Source organism: Heptranchias perlo, chromosome 18 (assembly GCF_035084215.1).
Source record: "Heptranchias perlo isolate sHepPer1 chromosome 18, sHepPer1.hap1, whole genome shotgun sequence".
NCBI classification, from domain to species: Eukaryota; Metazoa; Chordata; class Chondrichthyes; order Hexanchiformes; family Hexanchidae; genus Heptranchias; species Heptranchias perlo.
The window spans coordinates 46,064,005-46,082,703 of record NC_090342.1 but is presented as its reverse complement, the minus strand read 5'-3'; the positions used below and the strand labels follow the sequence as shown (position 1 = coordinate 46,082,703).

General features: G+C 43.6%; 1 protein-coding gene across 1 annotated transcript in view; it reads right to left on the bottom strand.

Moving 5' to 3' along the window:
* The window catches only part of LOC137334834 (sortilin-like), a 116,686-nt gene that overhangs the window by 69,482 nt on the left and 28,505 nt on the right, over positions 1 to 18,699 (bottom strand). Inside the window, exon 2 of the mRNA XM_067999852.1 lies at positions 6,113 to 6,175. Coding sequence (XP_067855953.1) covers positions 6,113 to 6,175 — 63 coding nt within the window. The remainder of the gene's footprint in view (positions 1 to 6,112; positions 6,176 to 18,699) is intronic.

The following is an 18,699-nucleotide window of genomic DNA, read 5'->3' as shown; positions in this document are numbered from 1 at the left end:
CAAGCTCTGTATATATGTGTGTGTGTGTGCTGCACTCACTGCCAGAAAGTTAACCATAATAACCATAATACTGAGAGAACTGTTTGTTAAAAAGGTTTTATGAACTGCCACAAAAAAATAATAGTGAGAGTTATTAAAGAAGCAGGTGCTCATTTCCTTGAAGCAAGCTAATCAAAATGAGGACTCGATTTATAAAACTATCGAAGGGACTTTTATGTCTTTTTACATGGCAGTCTTTCAAGAAGTGAATCTGTAATATAGCCCAAGGTTCCCAGTGCCTCCACCACCTTTTATATGGCATGTTGTTTAGAAAGTTGCAGTTCGTGACTGTTTCCTGCCACTCGCCTCTTCCCCAATGAAGCAGGGGACAAGACAGGCCTATGAGGAGACAGCAAGGCAGTGGAATTAATTTTGGATTCTCCAGCAAGGAACTGCACAGACGCAATGGGCTGAATGGCCTCCTTCTGTGCTGTAAACTTCTATGGCTCAGTAGTTTGGGAGCTGGCTGATTTCCCACCCTCCCAGAACTAGCGTGCTGCAACGGGGCACCTGCACATTACCAGTGGAATGGAAATGAGGCCAGGGCCTCTAAATGGCTCAGGGCTCCTGCCAGCAAGAGCGGGTAATTAAAATCCACCATAACTACAATCGGCCCCACTCACTCTCTTCTTCTGTCTGCATCTGTGGTTCACTCCTTGACCCCATGTCCAAATTGTCCAATTACCCACTGGTAACTATTTGCCATGGAGGGGGATGGAGTAGATAAGGGGGTGTTCTCTTTGTGGTCAAAATGGCTCCCAGAAACAGGCCTGGAGATGGAAATTTGGAACTGTGTCAACCCTGTGACAGATTTGTTAATCCGATACCCAGACCAGGCAGGCTGGCAGCATTTCAGGTCACTGCTAATGATTGACCAGCCGATCTGATGCAGCAATGGAATCTGGAGGGGTAAGCCTGTCATTGGGGGCTGGAGTTCTATTCGGCTCCTGTTAATCCTCCTCTAACAGATATGGTGGTCCTACCTGAAGAATTAGCAGGAAGCTTCTGAGTGCTCTACACTCCACAGCTTTATCTGGGTAAAATCCAGTAGTAACCCTTGTGCACAGTTGGGGTTCCCTAAGCCTTGGCTCTCTACGCGTAGTCAAGTGGGATTTATCCCTAAGCACTGTGTATTTTACAAAGAGAAGTTCTATCTATGTAGGTTTCTCAGTCACATGATTCAGAGGCTAAAACATAAAGGGAGTAAAATGGAAAGGGAAATCAGGCAGTGTGTAACAGGCCGTCAATCCGCTACCGCCCGTTTTGCGCCCCTGAAGTTAAATTTTACACCATAGTGCATCAGATCTCTACCTGACCAAAAAAAAAAGTCCCCCTCTGCATCTGTAGCACCACAGTTCTGAGGTTCTAGGAAAAAGGGACTTAATATTGAAGATTGCACGATGAATCTTAACTTCAACACTGTGAAGACACAGGGAGGAGATGGAATGTGTAGGATAACATATTTCAATGTCGGATGAGTGGATATGACAGTCAGGCACAGACAAAGACAGAATTAATTTCTCCCATGGGAGTTATCAGTAGCAGAACTAGTATTTCCTCTTGAAGGTGGTAAAAACTAGCAGAGCTGGTCATTCCACATCACAGGGCGACAGTTACAAACTGGTTCCACTTGAACCGATCAGAGAGCTATGATTTGCAGAAAGTCTGTAACTTTAGCTGCCCCGCTCCCTTAGCTAAAGGGTGTGTAGAGGTATGCACACAAACATAAAAAGGACAAATCTCGCTAATGAATATGCTGTAGGCCATCTTGTTTTTTTTAAAATCAAAAAACACTGCATTTCTCTAGTGTTATTTATGTGCTGAATGTTGCACAAATTATCCTATGGCTTCCCCAATTTGGTTTATATTTTGTTCATTGGGAGGGAGGAAAAAAAAAGTGAAGTGAACTGACTTCCTAGAAAAGCAGTATTTATTTTATGTTAATCAGAGCATCTTACCCTGGAAAGACAAAACAGTTCAGTGAAGAGGCAAAAAATAAAACCATTGCTGAAGGAATTGCTCAGCACTTGTTTAGTACCTGTATTCTTAAATCATGAAATGATTCTTCAAAATTAACCACTTGGTAATTCATACAGGGCATAGCACCCACTTGGAGTGTCACTTGGTTTTCATTCACAAGTGGCACACACACGAAAAATGTTTCCTCACCCACCACAAGCAGAAAAACTTGTGCACCATTTCTTGGATGAAGAGGCAGCAAGTCGCCTGCTCCCAAGCCTCTGCCAATCATGTTCTGACACAGCCCATTGTGGCCTGCTGCAGAGATCCTTGGGTTGGCTCCGCCCCCGATTTCTCCTACCGTGAAGCTCTCTACTTCTACTTTAAACCTCTGTGGCTGCTCGATCAAGATCATGAGCTCAACATCAATAATTCAGATCCTACTAATCGGTAGCACAGTTGGTGTCCTGTCATTGTGGCAGCGAACTAACTACACATGCAAGAGAGGTGTGTACTCGTTGTACCTTTCAAACTCTCATGCCTCCTTAAACGTTATGCATCAGTAATTGAGCCTGGCCTCACTGTTGCCAAATTGCTCTGTTTATATTACAAATGGATTTGGCAACTACTAATATGTTGGTTGGTATAAAGTTCATACAGGCCAGCAGGGCATTGAATTCAGTAGCTGTAAATTTCTTGCTTGTGGTTTGCGAGTTAGTTAAGACGACTCTTCACTTGTGGCATGAACTGAGTGCGCTCAACTATATATTCTCTGCATTGGTACCACTTGTTTACTTTTCATTCCTTACAATGAAATAGTTCAGCAGCCTCTTTTTCAAAAAGCATTTCAACCACCACATCAAAAAGCTCAAGTAGTTTTGCCTAAATTGTCACTTTGGGAATTTCTGAATAGGAAGGTCAAACACTTCAGTAGAGTGATAAAAGCTGCATTCTGATTCTGAACAGTATTAAGTCAGCTGCATACAGTCCTTTCTAAATTTGTAAGTTTTCTTAAGTTCTTGGTATCACTGTTTATTCCACTTGTGAGGAAAGGTTTTGTAACTTCCTTGTGACCGTCACTTCTAGGATAAAAAGAATGCTCCAAAGTTTTGCATCAAATGTCATATAGGAATTACCTGAATTTAATTATCATTTTATGGCTATCAACATGATAATTTGCTAGACAAAAATCAGTGCTAATTTCCAAATACTGTTGTACACACCATGGGATGAGAGTTTTACAGCACAGAAGCCTGGCCCTTTGGCCCATCAATTCTGCACTGGTGTTTTTCTCCACATGACCCACCTTTAATAGAACTTACGGATAAAAATCTGAATTAAATTTCTCCATTCTACTTTCAAAATTTTGTCGAGAAAAACAAGCAGTGAGTCTATTTGATAAATCCTCGAGATTGCTGATGGTTCTCACACTATAATCAATCAGTCATTTTACCGACGTATGTCACAGGTGTGATTGTATATCTAGTCAAATAGCTAGATCACACAATCATGTGCCCTTTATTTAAATCTTACATATTTCTATAAGACTACCTATCAGCCACCTTCTCTCTACGTTGAAAAGTCCAAGGGCATTAAATTGGACCGCCAGGCGCCCCTTGTTTCGGCACCACACGGCCTCTCCAACATCCAAGATGGCGTCTTGGCTGTGCACACACGTTTCCAGCATGACGTGCACCGGACACCATCTCGGTATAGGAGTTAGCGCATGCTAACCATTGGGTGTGAGATAATAGTGAATCGCGTTACCCCTGCCCAATAATAGGCCCTATCCAATTCCCCCCCCCCCCGCAAGTTTCCCCAGTCTTTCTTTATATACCATACCTCCAAGACTAAGGATTATCCTTGTGGCTCTTCCCGCACTGCTACCAACACCTGAAAGTTTCACTTGTGTCTCGATGACCACAACTGGACCCTTTACTCAATTTGTCATCTGACCAGAGAGCTATACAGTTTGATCATGACTTCCTCTGACTTGTATTCTACAGTTTTGGCCTAGATAGTTCAACATTCTATTGGCTTTGTTGATTGCTGCTCGACATTGGTTGGATACGTTGAGTGCCTAGTTTACGAAGACTCTGGGGTTTTTTCAACTCCACCTCTAGCTGTTTAACACCTTTCACAGAATATATGTGTTGCCCATTTTTCCTCCCTATATGCAGTACTTTACATCTGTCTGTATTAAATTTCATCGCCCATTGTTCTGCCCACTTACATATTTTGCACAACTCATTCTGTAATTTCTGAGCTGCGTCCTCCAAATCCACTGCACACCCCCATCCTCACCCCAGTTTAGCATCACCTGCAAATTTGACCAATTTGCTTTGGGTACCTGAGTTCAGTCGTTGATGTAAATTTAAAAACTGAAGTGGTCTAAACTGGCTTTAGGGCATCCGAGGGAACTGGGAAAGACTTCACCACAGATTTACCGTGGGGAGAATTACTTGTTTCTTATCAGTGCAGTTAATAAGTTATCTATGGAGCAACCAAACAGCATGTCACGGAACACCGCCATAACACAATGCTGTTTGGTGACACCAGACCGCACAGTTTTGTTGACACTCAAATAACCTGATATATCTGAGCAATCTCTTCTTCATTTAAGTGAGTGGTGGTGGATGCTGAAAGGTGATCAGCTATCCAATATGGTTGATGTGTCCCATGTCTATGGTGACACACTTGCTGGCTTGTAAATCACTATCCACAGTTGACTTGTGTGGAGATTCTGCCACAGGCAAGTAGTGTCCCCAGGGCTTGATAGCACAATGTACAAGTTGGAGCCTAGAGCCATTGTCTTCGAGGGTTCTGGTGTCTTCACGCCAGGCAGGCAACTCATTGTTGTCTTTATCAATCTTTACCCTTCTCCTTGGAGATGGTGATGGGCACTTGGGGTGACTCCAAGGACACAGGTGTAGATGAGTCACCTGCAGATATCTGAATGAATATTCATTTACTTTGGCCTATCTGTGAACTGCAGCTGTTTTTACAATAAGAATGCTACGGAAAACAGTGAATCAACATATAATTTATTTACTACAATCAGAGCATGTAATTATAGATACAGAAGATTGTGCCTGATACTTACAAGATTTTGCTAAATGTTACTTATGTTGCAATAATCGAGGACTGAATTAAAACTGCTATGATAATATTAAGGTGGGAAAGTGATATATCACTTACCAGATATAGAATGCTTTTTCCCTTGCTCAGAAGATTGCAAACTTCCCGCAAGCATTTTTCTCCGTCCAGTTAAAGACTTTAGGGCACTGTAAGACTGGAGCTGTGTTTCTCCAGTGATAGCCCTCTCCAATATTGCCATACATGTTAAGCTACTGATACATTTTCTACATTGGAAAGTTTTGCTGAGTTTTTTCACTGTAGTTTTCTAAGCAATTGGGTGTCCCTCTGTGGTAGACATGAGCTTACTTCCAAGAAATACAGTTTAATACATAGATGTATTGAAGCGGACGATACAGGTTATGTGGAATATATTAACAATGTGCTTTTCCTTTCATTCTTATTTTCTGGCAGAGCGCTGTAAACCGTAGTACAGTTGCATAGGTGAAGTGGACGAGAACTATTTGTTATAGCACTAAACTGGAATCATTTCAAGCAGGTTCCCATTGGATGGCTTCATTTACTGGCAGTGAGCTGGCAAGCAGCGGATCAGAATGTTCTGACTTCAGTAACGTAGCAGTAAATATAGATGGTCGACGTTGCACAACTGGCCTTTAATGCTCAGCAGGGTTGATTCTGCAATTCCGTGCTCCCGGCAAATAGCTGCACTCGCAGAGATTGTAGGTCAGAGCCACATTGTGTTAGCCCCATGTCCGGCCTGCACTCCCCGAGAATGCAGCTTCCCTACTGGAAGAATGGGATCATGGAATCCGCCCTAACAGTCTAAGTATAGGGTTCAAACTACTTCAAGAAGACAGCTTTTGGTTAGCTCTTCAAGTGAACACTAAATGCAAGTTGCCCTAGAACTTATTATTGAACCACTGACTATACAAATGATAAAACGTTCGTTGTAAGGAAAGCTCAGAAATACTGTGACACATCCACTAGTCTAAAAGGTATAATCAAAATACTGACTTACCCCAGTTCCATCTCCGACCCAAGCCAACGTTACAGTAGAGCCATCGTCATCCTCAAATGTGTACTGGAATTGTAAAAAAAAATTGCTAAAAATAAACAAAGCTTTTAATGTGGATTCTGATGAAAGGTCATTGATCTGAAACATTAAATCTGTTTCTCTCTCCACAGGTGCTGCCTGACATGCTGAGTTTTTCCAGCATTTTCTGTTTTTATTTTATATAAAAACATGTTGTTACTCTTATTTAAGCAGCACAAATGAAGCTTGCAAATAACAGTTCTAATCTCTTAGGTTTTGAAGATAGCACAAGTCTGCCAAATATAAGTATAGTTAGCTAATGTAGAAATCACAAAGTGATTAAAGCTGGAAAACATCCAAATACACCGCCCATTTTGTTTAACAGCAACACATTTGCTCCCAAGCTGGCAAAATATACGGATAAAAACCAAGATAGAAAAAGACTTGCAAATAAATACCAAACTAACCGTCGGTGAGACAAGGCCTGATACCAATTGTTAAGCTGCTTTATTTCTACCCTTGACCCCTATGTCCTTGCAAACTACCACCCCATCTCCATCCTCCCTTTCCTCTCCGAAGTCCATTAACATGTTATCGCCTCTCAAATCCGTGCCCACCTTTCCCGCAACTCCATGTTTGAAACTCTCCAATTAGCTTTCTGCCCCAGCCACAGCACTGACATGGCCCTTATCAAAGTCACAAATGACATCCTCTGTGACTGTGACCACGACGCATTATCCCTCTCTCCTTTTTGGACTCTAAGGGAATCAAGAGATTATGGGGATCAGGCAGGAAAGTGGAGTTGAGATCGAAGATCAGCCATGATGTTATTGAATGGCAGTGCAGGCTCGAGGGGCCGTAAGGCCTACTCCTGCTCCTAGTTCTTATATTCCTATGTTCATCCTTCTCAACCTTTCTGCAGCTATTGACACGGTCAACTATGCCATCCTCCTCCAACTCCTCTCCTGTGTTGTCCAGCTGAATGGGACAGTACTTTTAGTCCTCCCTCCTAATGTCTCCTTCTTTGCCTCGGTGTCAAGTTGTGTCTGATTATCCTGCGAAGCATCTTGGGACGTTTTCCGACATAAATGGGCTACATAAATGGAAGTTGTTACTGTTTCACAGTAAGGCGAACATACAGAACATCCTCAGGGCCCCACAAGGAAAGCTTGGGCCTGCCTCCCTGCCATGGGCTTCCCCTCCACCCCCTCATCCCGATCCATTTACTTTATTGTTGGGGGCTGCTCCCACGGATACCCAACAGTGACCCCCTGCTGCGCGCGCCCACTGGCCTCACATCATTGGCACTGGGATTGGGCGGGAGTTGGCACTGGTGTATTTAAATGAGGCTCGGGAGTTAAAATGGCCCGGGCCTCAAGTCGGCCGCATGAGCCTGATGCTCATCCCGCTGGCCCCACACATGCCGCTTGCCCCTAATTAAAGATGGGGCTTATGTTGTTTAAGCGACAAAGGGCGTGTACATAGAGAAGGCTGAGGGAGGCCTGGGGAAATGGGAGAGATGGAAAACACGGAAACACGGGGTTGGGGGGGGGGCGGTGGGCGGTGTCAGGGTGGAATTAAAACAGGTTTGAAAATAAGGATATATCGAAAGTCTGAAGTTGATGAAGTCAATGTTGTGACCAAAGGGTTGCAGGGTGTCTAAGAAAAAGAACGACGGGGGTGGGGAATGCTCCTCCGCAATCTTGTCCAAAATCAGGCAGGATCGCGATGGAGAATGTTGAAAAATTCAGGCTGATGTGGCCAAATGCCATCTCACCACCCCAGCCGAGACTTCCCTCTCCCTTCCTCCGACCGCACCACCACTGGCTGTTTCTTCCCTGCCTGCCACATGCAAATAGTGGTGTGGGGGAGGGTGGTGGGGGGGAAAAGAGCCCGGCCCCCGGAGAATTTCATCACCTTCTGCCACAGTTGCCGTCGGGGTCACCACAGGTTCACGACGTGGAAGGGGGCTGTAGGCCCCAGGAAGCTGCAGCAAAGGACCAGAGCTCCCCCAGTAGAGGGAGACGGCCTTGAGTGAGCGTCCTCTCCCTCCAGTCAGCCTCAGACATTTACCTGCTGAAGGCCTTGGTCTCGGCTGCGGCCTTCAGTGTGGACCTTCCTTCTGACATTCAGGGTGCTTCTGGCCCTTTAAGGCCCATCGCTGCCTCTTCTGTTGCTGCAACAGCGTCTCCTAGTACTGGAGGGGTGTGCAGAAGTCCTGCTCTGCCAGAACTCTGCCCTAAAGTGGAGAATATCCTCCAATATCTCCATATGCTTCCAACATTTTCTGTGTTTGTTTCTTAGCATTAAAGAGTTAGTCAGATCACTAGCCCCTTTCAACACATAGAGCAGCGCTAAATTTTTAACAAGGAGTTACGTCATATTTACAAACTAAAATGAGGGCGTCTTACTCAAAATGAGTGAAATTTGACAAGCCTGGTTACCATACATGCCAATTAATTAGTTAACCCATTCTACTGCAATATATATCACATAAGTTGTTTCCTTGAACGAGGATGTGAACTATTTTCCAATTCATGGTCCTCTGTTATGTGACCCTTGTATCAGGAGTATTTTTGTCATAATGCTCAGGCAGAGACTTTTTGACTAATCATGTAAAGGTACACTCAGTGCACTAAAGCATTTGCTAGAATTCCTCAGGGCAACTCTAAATTTTCAGGGCAACTCTAAATTTGCAAAAAAATAGAAAGGCTCATTAAATCCCAAGCACCAGTGAACTGCAAGCTTTAATATACTCTCAGGGGTTGCAGGAATGTACAACTCACAGTCATCAGAATTCTCAAAGGCTTCAAGTCTTTTTGTACACTCCCCAGTCAGGCATTGTCATTTTTCACTGGTGTAAGCGATCATCCTGTTGGGCTGTGAAACAAGTGTTCAGGTCCTTGGAATAAAACAGTCTTCCAAAACAGAAGGATATGCTAATATGGTTAGATGAAAGGGGGGGGGGCGGGGGGGGAGGCTCGTATGGAGCATAAATGCCGGCATAGACCAGTTGGGCCAAATGGCTTGCTTCTGCGCTGTAAATTCTACGTACTGTAACACTGGACCCATAACCTTCTAACCCTTGTAGGTGCCTACTGTATTGCACACTCAGCTCACTATTTGGCCTCCAATTGAGAGTTTAGAATCTTCATTGCTTCATTTCTACCAGCATAATAAAAGAACATGTGAGTGGAGGAACAGTTGACTAGTACTGTGAGTCTGATTGTCTCACTTATGGCACTGCCCATAACAGGCAAGAAGTACAACTCTAAAAATATTACACATCATTCCTGATTTCATGTGAAAACAGAGTAGACAACATCATCATTATAAAAATAACAGATATGATATGATTTGCTGCCTTTAATATACCACAATTGTAATAAAGAAAGAATAAAATCACAGCTCAAAGGCAGTCTTAGAATACAGAGCCCTCATCAAGTGTTAAAGACGGAGGTCCGGTTTTACAGATTGGGAATGAAGCTTCTCAGTTTTCTCTAGCTTTGTTTGCACTGGTTTCCAAAGGGGCTCCAGTTACTACCCATCTCCATGAATTAAAGGATGATAAAAATCTCTTCTCTTATCGAACAAACCTACCAAAATCGCAGATCGTTCCTGGCACATGTGGCAGGGCAATTGGCATTTCTGAAATATTTCCATAACAGAAAAATATTTTCTCTTTTTAAGGATGAAGCATTCCTTAAAATAGGAGCCTCATCATCAATATCTCTCCAATACATAAATAAAAATTAGTATCAACAATTATGAAATATCATGCAACTTTTTTTTAAAAAAAGATTCGGTCCAGATGGCAGAACTCCAATTTTGTAAGTTAAAATATCTTTCCTCTTTCCCTTCTTTAGATTTTCCTTTTCCACAAAGAAATTTCTCTTAGTTGTTTTAAATGGGTTTTTTTGGACATTCATTATTGGCTTCTACACTTTTTCCCACCACACATCTTCTCTGCATAAGAGCAAAGTCTGGAGACTTGCTCCAATGGCCATCTAAACAATCCAGAAACATGCTCTTATATTTCTACCAAGACCACTATATAGTCAATCACTGGGAGATGCACAAGGACAGGCTCCTTTAGTAGTCAACTGAGGAATACAAATATTCACAAGGTGGCCAAGGAAAGTACTTCATGGATGCCTTAAAAGTCTTCTGCATTTCCAACTAACCTATAAGGACTTGGTGAAAACCTCATGGATATACAATCTGTAAAAAGAGCTTCAAAAACATTCAAACGAAAGCATCTATGTGATCTACCAAGACAGCGGGAAAAAGGAAAAGCTCAAATTAATCATCAAGGCTAGCACATCGGCTTCATATGTTGGACTCATGAGTCATCTCAGAGCCCACGAATATCATCAACTCCATATCCAACTCTTCTGACCAATTGTTGATCATGAGAAGACAACCAGCAGAAGAATAGAATAACAGCACAGGGGAACTGACTGAAGTTCCTTCCCTATGGGGGAGGCCCTGGTCAATACTCAGCACCTCCCCCTGGCAGCATGGCTGAAATGACTGACTCACTGTGCAGAACTGTAAATATAAATGTATGCCCTATCACTTTATGGCAACTAGCACTGCAGCAGAAACTTGCTGGGCTATCATGGTGTCCATTTTAAAGTTTTTTCCTGAAACAATAATAATACTGCAACTTGAATTTCCATAGCACCTTTAACACAGAAAATGCTCAAAGGCATTGAGAAAAACAGGTGCGGAGCTAAAGAAAGAGAAATCTAGCAGGGGTAACCAAAGACTTGGTCAAGGAGGTGGGCTTTAAGAAGAAGAGGTAGAAGGGCCAAGGAATTTAGGAAGGGAATGCCAGAGAATGGGAATAGGCGATTGAAGGCATAGCCGCTACAGAGCAAAAATAAAAAGATCATAATCAACATCAGTGATTAGTTATTTTGAATTTTTATAATGGAAATATCTTTTTCCATTGAATGAAATTCCAAAACTAGTTTCTGCGCTCTGCATCTATTTATAGCCCAGAGGTAAGACCGGTATGTCAGCTCAGTGTGGTATTCAGTCCACCTCAATATCAATCAGCTTAAACTAAAGGCAGTGAGGGAAGGACATTGGAATGTCACATTCTGTACCACAATGTAGGGGAGGGGCACAGGTTTATATGTGATAGCCATACACCTTCATGTCTCGATCCCAGGCATTCCAGCGTGATCAGTTGTTTTCTCAAAAGGAAGGAACGAAAAAAAAAAATCAGACAAAGCTTCTGCTCACAGTAGGACTGGTGGAAATACCCTGCCAGATGTGCCAAGAATGAGCAGCAATTTTGATGGCTTTGCATAATAAAACAATAGATTTATAATCCTTTAATTTATTGGAATGCACTGTGAATGGAGTCATTTTGGAAACCAGTGTAAAAAGCGAGAAACAAGAAGTTTTAGTAGAAAACTTCCCCAAGCTGTGAAACTGGAACATGGTCCTGAACAGTTAAGAGAGTTATACCTATCAGGAAAGACTGAACAGGCTGAGGCTCTTTTCTCTAGAAAAGAGAAGGCTAAGGGGTGACCTGGTAGAGTTCTTTAAGATTATGATAGGGTTTGATAGGGTAGACAGAGAGAAAATGTTTCCACTTGTGAGGGCGTCCAAAACTAAGGGTCATAAATATAAGATAGTCACTGATAAATCCAATAGGGAATTCAGGAGAAACTTCTTTACCCAGAAATTGGTTGGAATGTGGAACTCGCTACCACAAAGAATAGTTGAGGCAAATAGCATCAATGCATTTAGGGAAAGCTAGATAAACACATGAGGGAGAAAGGAATAGAAGGTTAAGCTGATCAGGTTAGATAAAGATGGATGGGAGGAGGCTCGTGTGGAGCATAAACACCGGCATGGACCAGTTGGACCGAATGACCTGTTTCTGTGCTGTAAATCTATGAGATTCTATGTGTATTTTATGACTGCTTGAAAGCTACGATTTTATTTTTCCACTTTTTAAATTACATTATGGGTTAAAGGCAACAAATCAAATTGGTGTTATTTTTGTAATTCGCAGTTAATCTCCTTTGGTTTTGCATATGGGAAGTCAAGACCAAGTATAGCTTTCAGGTAGTGAGGTTAGAGGGCAGCGGATAAATGGATCAAGGAGAGTTGTAATTCAGTCCCCATATTAAAGTAATACATTCTGTCCTTATTTTAAATGTTAATTTGATATTATTATTTATAGTTAATTTAAAAAATTGACAGCAATTTGGGAAGCAGAGAAGTAGTCTTCAAGCATAAGGGTTTCTGTGCTGCCCGGCGAAGGAGCTGGGAGATGCAAAACTGAGGCCCAACAGCACCGCCACTGATGGGAGGCTATAATTACAGCACAAGTCAACACAAGCAAGGTCAACACAAAAATGCAACAACAGGAAGTAAGGTTTTGTATACAGGAAGCATGTACTGACATAAGATTTTAAAAATATATTATAGATAGTATCATCTCTCATCCCCAGCTACTGTCATACACTTTCCTGTGGAATGTTTCAGTGCGACAAAGGCCTGGCAGCAGGTTTGCAACAGGCTAATGATGATGCATGGTGCAGAGAAAGGGAAGAAAATACCTTTCAAATAATGTATTCAATAGTTTTTGCCCTCCCTCCCTCTAAGCAAACACCTCTCCATAGTGTAGTACAGACATCAAGTAGAATTATCTTTTTAAGAGGTTGATCAGTAGTTGCAATGTGTTGCTAAGAAGCGCGGTTGAGCTCAGAGCACTGGTCTTATCGAACCAACAGCTAGATGCTGTAATAGGAAAACAGCACGGTTGACTTTCTGGAAAGAGAGGATCAAATGGGCTGAGAGACCTTCATTGTGGAAAGCTATCTTGTGAACACATTTTCACAAAAGTCAGTGTGATTGGCACAGGCAGCAGCACCTATAATCACAAGGATATCGCAACCATAACATTTACATGATAATATGAATGTCATTATCTAATGAAACTTTATAACATTTCAAAAATATTTGTTATATAAGATAAGAGATGGCTGGTAAAATAAGGTGGGAAAATACAATAGAGAATTATGTCTGGTTTTTGGGTGCACTACTTTAGGAAGAATGTGAAGACCATGAAGAGGGTTTGGAAGAGATTTACTACAATAATGCCGGGGATGAGAGGCCTCAGTTATGAGGAGAGACATGGGGAACTGGGGTTCTTTTCATTATAACAGAGGGGGTTAAAGGAGATCTAAAAATTATGAGCGGTCTTGTTTACATAAATGGAGGACAACTATATCTACTTGTTGGTGAGTCAATAACACAGAAATATTTTTTTTATTTGTTCATGGGATGTGGGCGTCGCTGGCGAGGCCGGCATTTATTGCCCATCCCTAATTGCCCTCGAGAAGGTGGTAGTGAGCCGCCTTCTTGAACCGCTGCAGTCCGTGTGGTGAAGGTTCTTCCACAGTGCTGTTCGGAAGGGAGTTCCAGGATTTTGACCCAGCGACGATGAAGGAACGGCGATATATTTCCAAGTCGGGATGGTGTGTGACTTGGAGGGGAACGTGCAGGTGGTGTTGTTCCCACGTACCTGCTGCTCTTGTCCTTCTAGGTGGTAGAGGTCGCGGGTTTGGGAGGTGCTGTCGAAGAAGCCTTGGCGAGTTGCTGCAGTGCATCCTGTGGATGGTACACACTGCAGCCACTGTGCGCCGGTGGTGAAGGGAGTGAATGTTTAGGGTGGTGGATGGGGTGCCAATCAAGCGGGCTGCTTTGTCCTGGATGGTATCGAGCTTCTTGAGTGTTGTTGGAGTTGCACTCATCCAAGCAAGTGGAGAGTATTCCATCACACTCCTGACTTGTGCCTTATAGATGGTGGAAAGGCTTTGGGGAGTCAGGAGGTGAGTCACTCGCCGCAGAACACCCAACCTCCGATCTGCACTTGTAGCCACAGTATTTATATGGCTGGCCCAGTTAAGTTTCTGGTCAAAGGTGACCCCCAGGATGTTGATGGTGGGGGATTCGGCGATGGTAATGCCATTGAATGTCAAGGGGAGGTGGTTAGACTCTCTCTTGTTGGAGATGGTCATTGCCTGGCACTTGTCTGGCGCGAATGTTACTTGCCACTTATGAGCCCAAGCCTGGATGTTGTCCAGGTCTTGCTGCATGCGGGCACAGACTGGTTCATTATCTGAGGGGTTGCGAATGGAACTGAACACTGTGCAATCATCAACGAACATCCCCATTTCTGACCTTATGATGGAGGGAAGGTCATTGATGAAGCAGCTGAAGATGGTTGGGTCGAGGACACTGCCCTGAGGAACACCTGCAGCAATGCCCTGGGGCTGAGATGATTGGCCTCCTACAACCACTACCATCTTCCTTTGTGCTAGGTATGACTCCAGCCACTGCAGAGTTTTCCCCCTGATTCCCATTGACTTCAATTTTACTAGGGCTCCTTGGTGCCACACTCCGTCAAATGCTGCCTTGATGTCAAGGGCAGTCACTCTCACCTCACCTCTCGAATTCAGCTCTTTTGTCCATGTTTGGACCAAGGCTGTCATGAGGTCTGGAGCCGAGTGGTCCTGGCGGAAACCAAACTGAGCATCGGTGAGCAGGTTATTGGTGAGTAAGTGCCGCTTGGTAGCACATATGCATCTATGCATATACACAGCTGTGGTGTCCAAAACATGACACCCCAAGTAGGCAAAACGTGAAGTAGATGCAACTCTCTATATCTATATACATACACCAATATCCTGAGTCAGAGGTTATCCTGTTGCAGGGTGTTGGGGGAGGGGATGCTGGATGTAGAGATTGTAGAGGCACGTACATCTCTACAGAAAGAATTTGGAAAGACGTTTGTAAGAGATGATCACAGAGACAGTGAAGGAAGTGTTTTTTTGATTGGCTCCCGGAAAATAAATATATAGTATTTTCACTTACTACCTGCAGCTCGATAAATAAGTACCACAATTATGCATGATAGAGAAGGAGATTTTACCTTCACTGCCCGTCTGCTGGAGGTGTGGCTTTTTATAGCAAAGGCCAAGAAATATATGAGACTTTAGTTTAATCTTCTCTTATTTGCATCTTTTCTCCTTTATCAAATATCTCTGCAACATTCCTTAGTGTATTTATGCAGAACCGTTTGATAAACTTTTTGCCCAACATCCAATCTTGAATGGTTCCTCCTCCAACTCAACATTAGAAAGACGAAAGCCATCATCTTTGATCTCCCGCAATAAACTCTCTTCCCTTACAATTGATTCCATACCCCTCACGTGCCATTCTGAGACTTAGACCATTTGTAACCGTGGCAATTTGTTCAACCTTGAGCTGAGCTTTAACCCCGCATCCTATCCATTATCAAAACCACCTTCTTCCATCTCTGCAACATTGTACACCTCGGCCCCTACCTCAGCCCCTCCACTGCTGAAACCCTAATACATGGCTTTGTCACCTCCAGACTCGACTACTCCAATGCTCTCCATGCTAGTATCCTATCCTCCACACTCTATGAATTCCAATTTGTCCAAAGCTCTGATGTATATATCCTGTACCTCACTAATACTGCTCCCTGACCGACATTGCGTCTCAGTATCCCAGTGCATTAAATTTAAAATCAATATGCGCTTCTTTAAATTTCCTAATGGCCTTGCTGTAACCTATCTCTGCATTCTGAACTACTTCCCCGAACAAACATTCCATTCCTCTGACTTCAAACTTTGTGCATTTTGCTTTCCCTTCGCCGTACTATTGGTGCCATAGTCTTTAGCTGCTTCAGTCCTCCTCTCCAGCACTCCCTCCCTAATTCTTACCACCTCTTCCTCCTCCTTTAAAAACTTCTCAAAACCTAACTCGTTGACCAAGCTCTCAGTCACCATCACTGCCAACAACAACTTGAATTTATGTAGCACCTTTAACATTGTAAAATGTCCCAAGGTGCTTCGCAGGAGCATAATCAGACATAAATTGACACCAATCTAAGAGGGGATATTAGGGTGGATGATAAAAAGCTTGGTCAAAGAGGTAGATTTTAAGGAGCGTCTTATAGGAGAAGCGAGAGGTAGAGGGGTTTAGGGAGGGAATTCCAGAGCTTAGGGCCTAAATGGCGGAAGACAGGGGGAAGAGGGAAAGTTGACAGGCAGAAATTAGATGGGAGGTTGGGCCTGATTGTTCGAAAGGGGTTACTAACAGTTAGGGTCCCATTCTCCTGAGCCCCTTCCCCCACAAGGCTACTAGACCCTGTTCCTTCCAATACTTTCAGGTCCCAGCAACCCCCAATACTGCCAAATTCTGTCTTCCCAATCATCCAAAACCTCCCTGCAATTTTACTGTACCTCAGGATACTGATCACCAGAATTCCGTCTTTCTAGCCGCCACACCCCCCCCCAAACCCACCACTCCCAGAACCCAGGACTTCCTCTCATTGCTCACAATCCCCTGAACTCCATTCCCAATGTTCCCTGAGCCCAGAATCAAACCCGATGCTCACAGACCTTGGGATGACCCTCCCTGATGCTTTCAGATTCATAGCCTCCCAGACACCTGGAAGTCCCCCAAACTACTGCTACCCTGAGATCCCATCCCAGTACTGCCAGAACCCAGGATCCTTTCCAAGGTCCCAGGGCTGCCTCCAATGCTGAAGTCAGTCTCCTCATAATACTTCGAGACACAACATTCCTGTTTTTATAAAATCTCCAACTAACCACGAGCAATGCCAATGGTGGCTGCACATCGATCTCTGTAATTACGGGTCTGAGACAGTCAGCTGCATTCTAACCGAAATTTTTAAAAACCTTATCTATACCCTGTAGAGAAGTTAAGAAAAGATGTAGCCATCCTCACTTAACATATTTCAAAAAGAACCCACAAAACAGGAACTTCCTGTGGTATGAAAAGTCAAGAAAACATCATTCTAAACGTGTTATTAAAAACCGTCAGAAGTAGCATTGAGGTTAATACTGCTGATCTTAATGATACGGAGGGTTCAGTAGATGGGAAAGTGACTCACTATTTTATTTACACCATTTGTATTACAATACAGGACAGTAAACTTTTTAATTCACCATTCAAATTAGGCAAGTATCCTTCCAGATCATAAATACAAATGGTGTAATTTTCCAACTCTGCACTCCTGGTAAGTTGGGTGATCTCACCTGCTGGCATTGCTTACTGGAAGTTCTGCCACATGCAGCACCTGATTTTGTGACCATTTCAACGAATGGTCTGTAAAATTGTGTGCAGTGCACGCCCATATTCCCAAAATGCACTGCAGGTACCCAAAATCCCCTGCTGGTGAAGTCGGGTAATCACCTCATGTATCTTGTGGGGCCTGACATTACACGCTATGCTGCTAATATAGCATTGATGGAGTTTGATTTGGGGTGGGGGTGGTGGGGGGGGGGGTGGAGGAGATGGGAATCGCAGGATAAATAAAATGGAGATGGGAGGCAGTTTCCTCCAAATTCCTGGACCCTATTTTATTAAGAGTAAATCACACCACTGTGAGCAAATGGTCCTTCATCTTGCCCCATCCTGAGAGAGAGAGAGAGAGAGAGAGAGAGAGAGAGAGAGAGAGAGAGAAAACTTGCGTTTCATGACCTCAGGACATCCCAAAGCGCTTTACAGCCTTATGTTCAATAAATGTTGAGTAATGAGATGTATTGGCAGTATACTATACCACATTGCACCAGTTTGAATAGGCTCCTGCCTCATGCAATTTCTTAAGATGGGGATGTAGTAATACCGCAGCTTTTGGTGATGTTTAATCTGAAGAATACAGCACCATTGCATCATCAGTGCCTTCCGTTCACACATGACCGCCATCAGTTCGCAGAGAAAAATAATTTCCATTTACACAATTCAGGAATCCAAACAGGTTTAATATACAACAATCAAGCATTATGCATCAAACCAGTGGACCAATTGTGCACCATTCAGTCGCAGAATCAACACTTCTGTATCCAGCAGACCCTGAACACATTGGGGTAGAAATTGGTATGTGTTGTGCCTGTTTTTCGGGCATACACCATGCCAATTTAGCACTGGGGCAGCCTGCGCCCAATCTGTGCAGATGTTGGTCCCACTGCTAAACTTGTGAGAACCATTTTTTAGTTGTACCAGAAGGACAGGTGTTAGGCCTCTTACATATGTCAATGAGAGGCCTACGCCTGTTAACGGACCCATGTGTAAAGTTTGTTCCCGATGAGCGGGGCAAGCATCGGGCCTGTCTCACTCGGGATTCTTCCACGGCCCGTGATCGCCAACAAAGGGTGTTGTTAGGTGCATTTTAAATTTTTTTTTTAAACTTTCTGTGGAGCCAGGAAGAGCTGGTCCACGGTCCTGGTGATTGTGCACCTGCCCCCAACCCCCCCCCAAACCACCACCGTGTTGCCTGATCCAACACCCCCTCCCCCTGCCAGTGGACCAAAATTCATTTTTCTTTAGGGGCGAACTGTCTATGGAGGCACGTCAGCAGCTCACCCCGAAGATGTAGATGAGGCCCGAGGCCCAATTTTGAGAAGGCCTCAGGCCTCCCTGTTTGGGCGCGCGCACAGGCCCTGACTAATTTCTATCCGGTTCTCTCTATGTCTTCCTCATTCAAATAT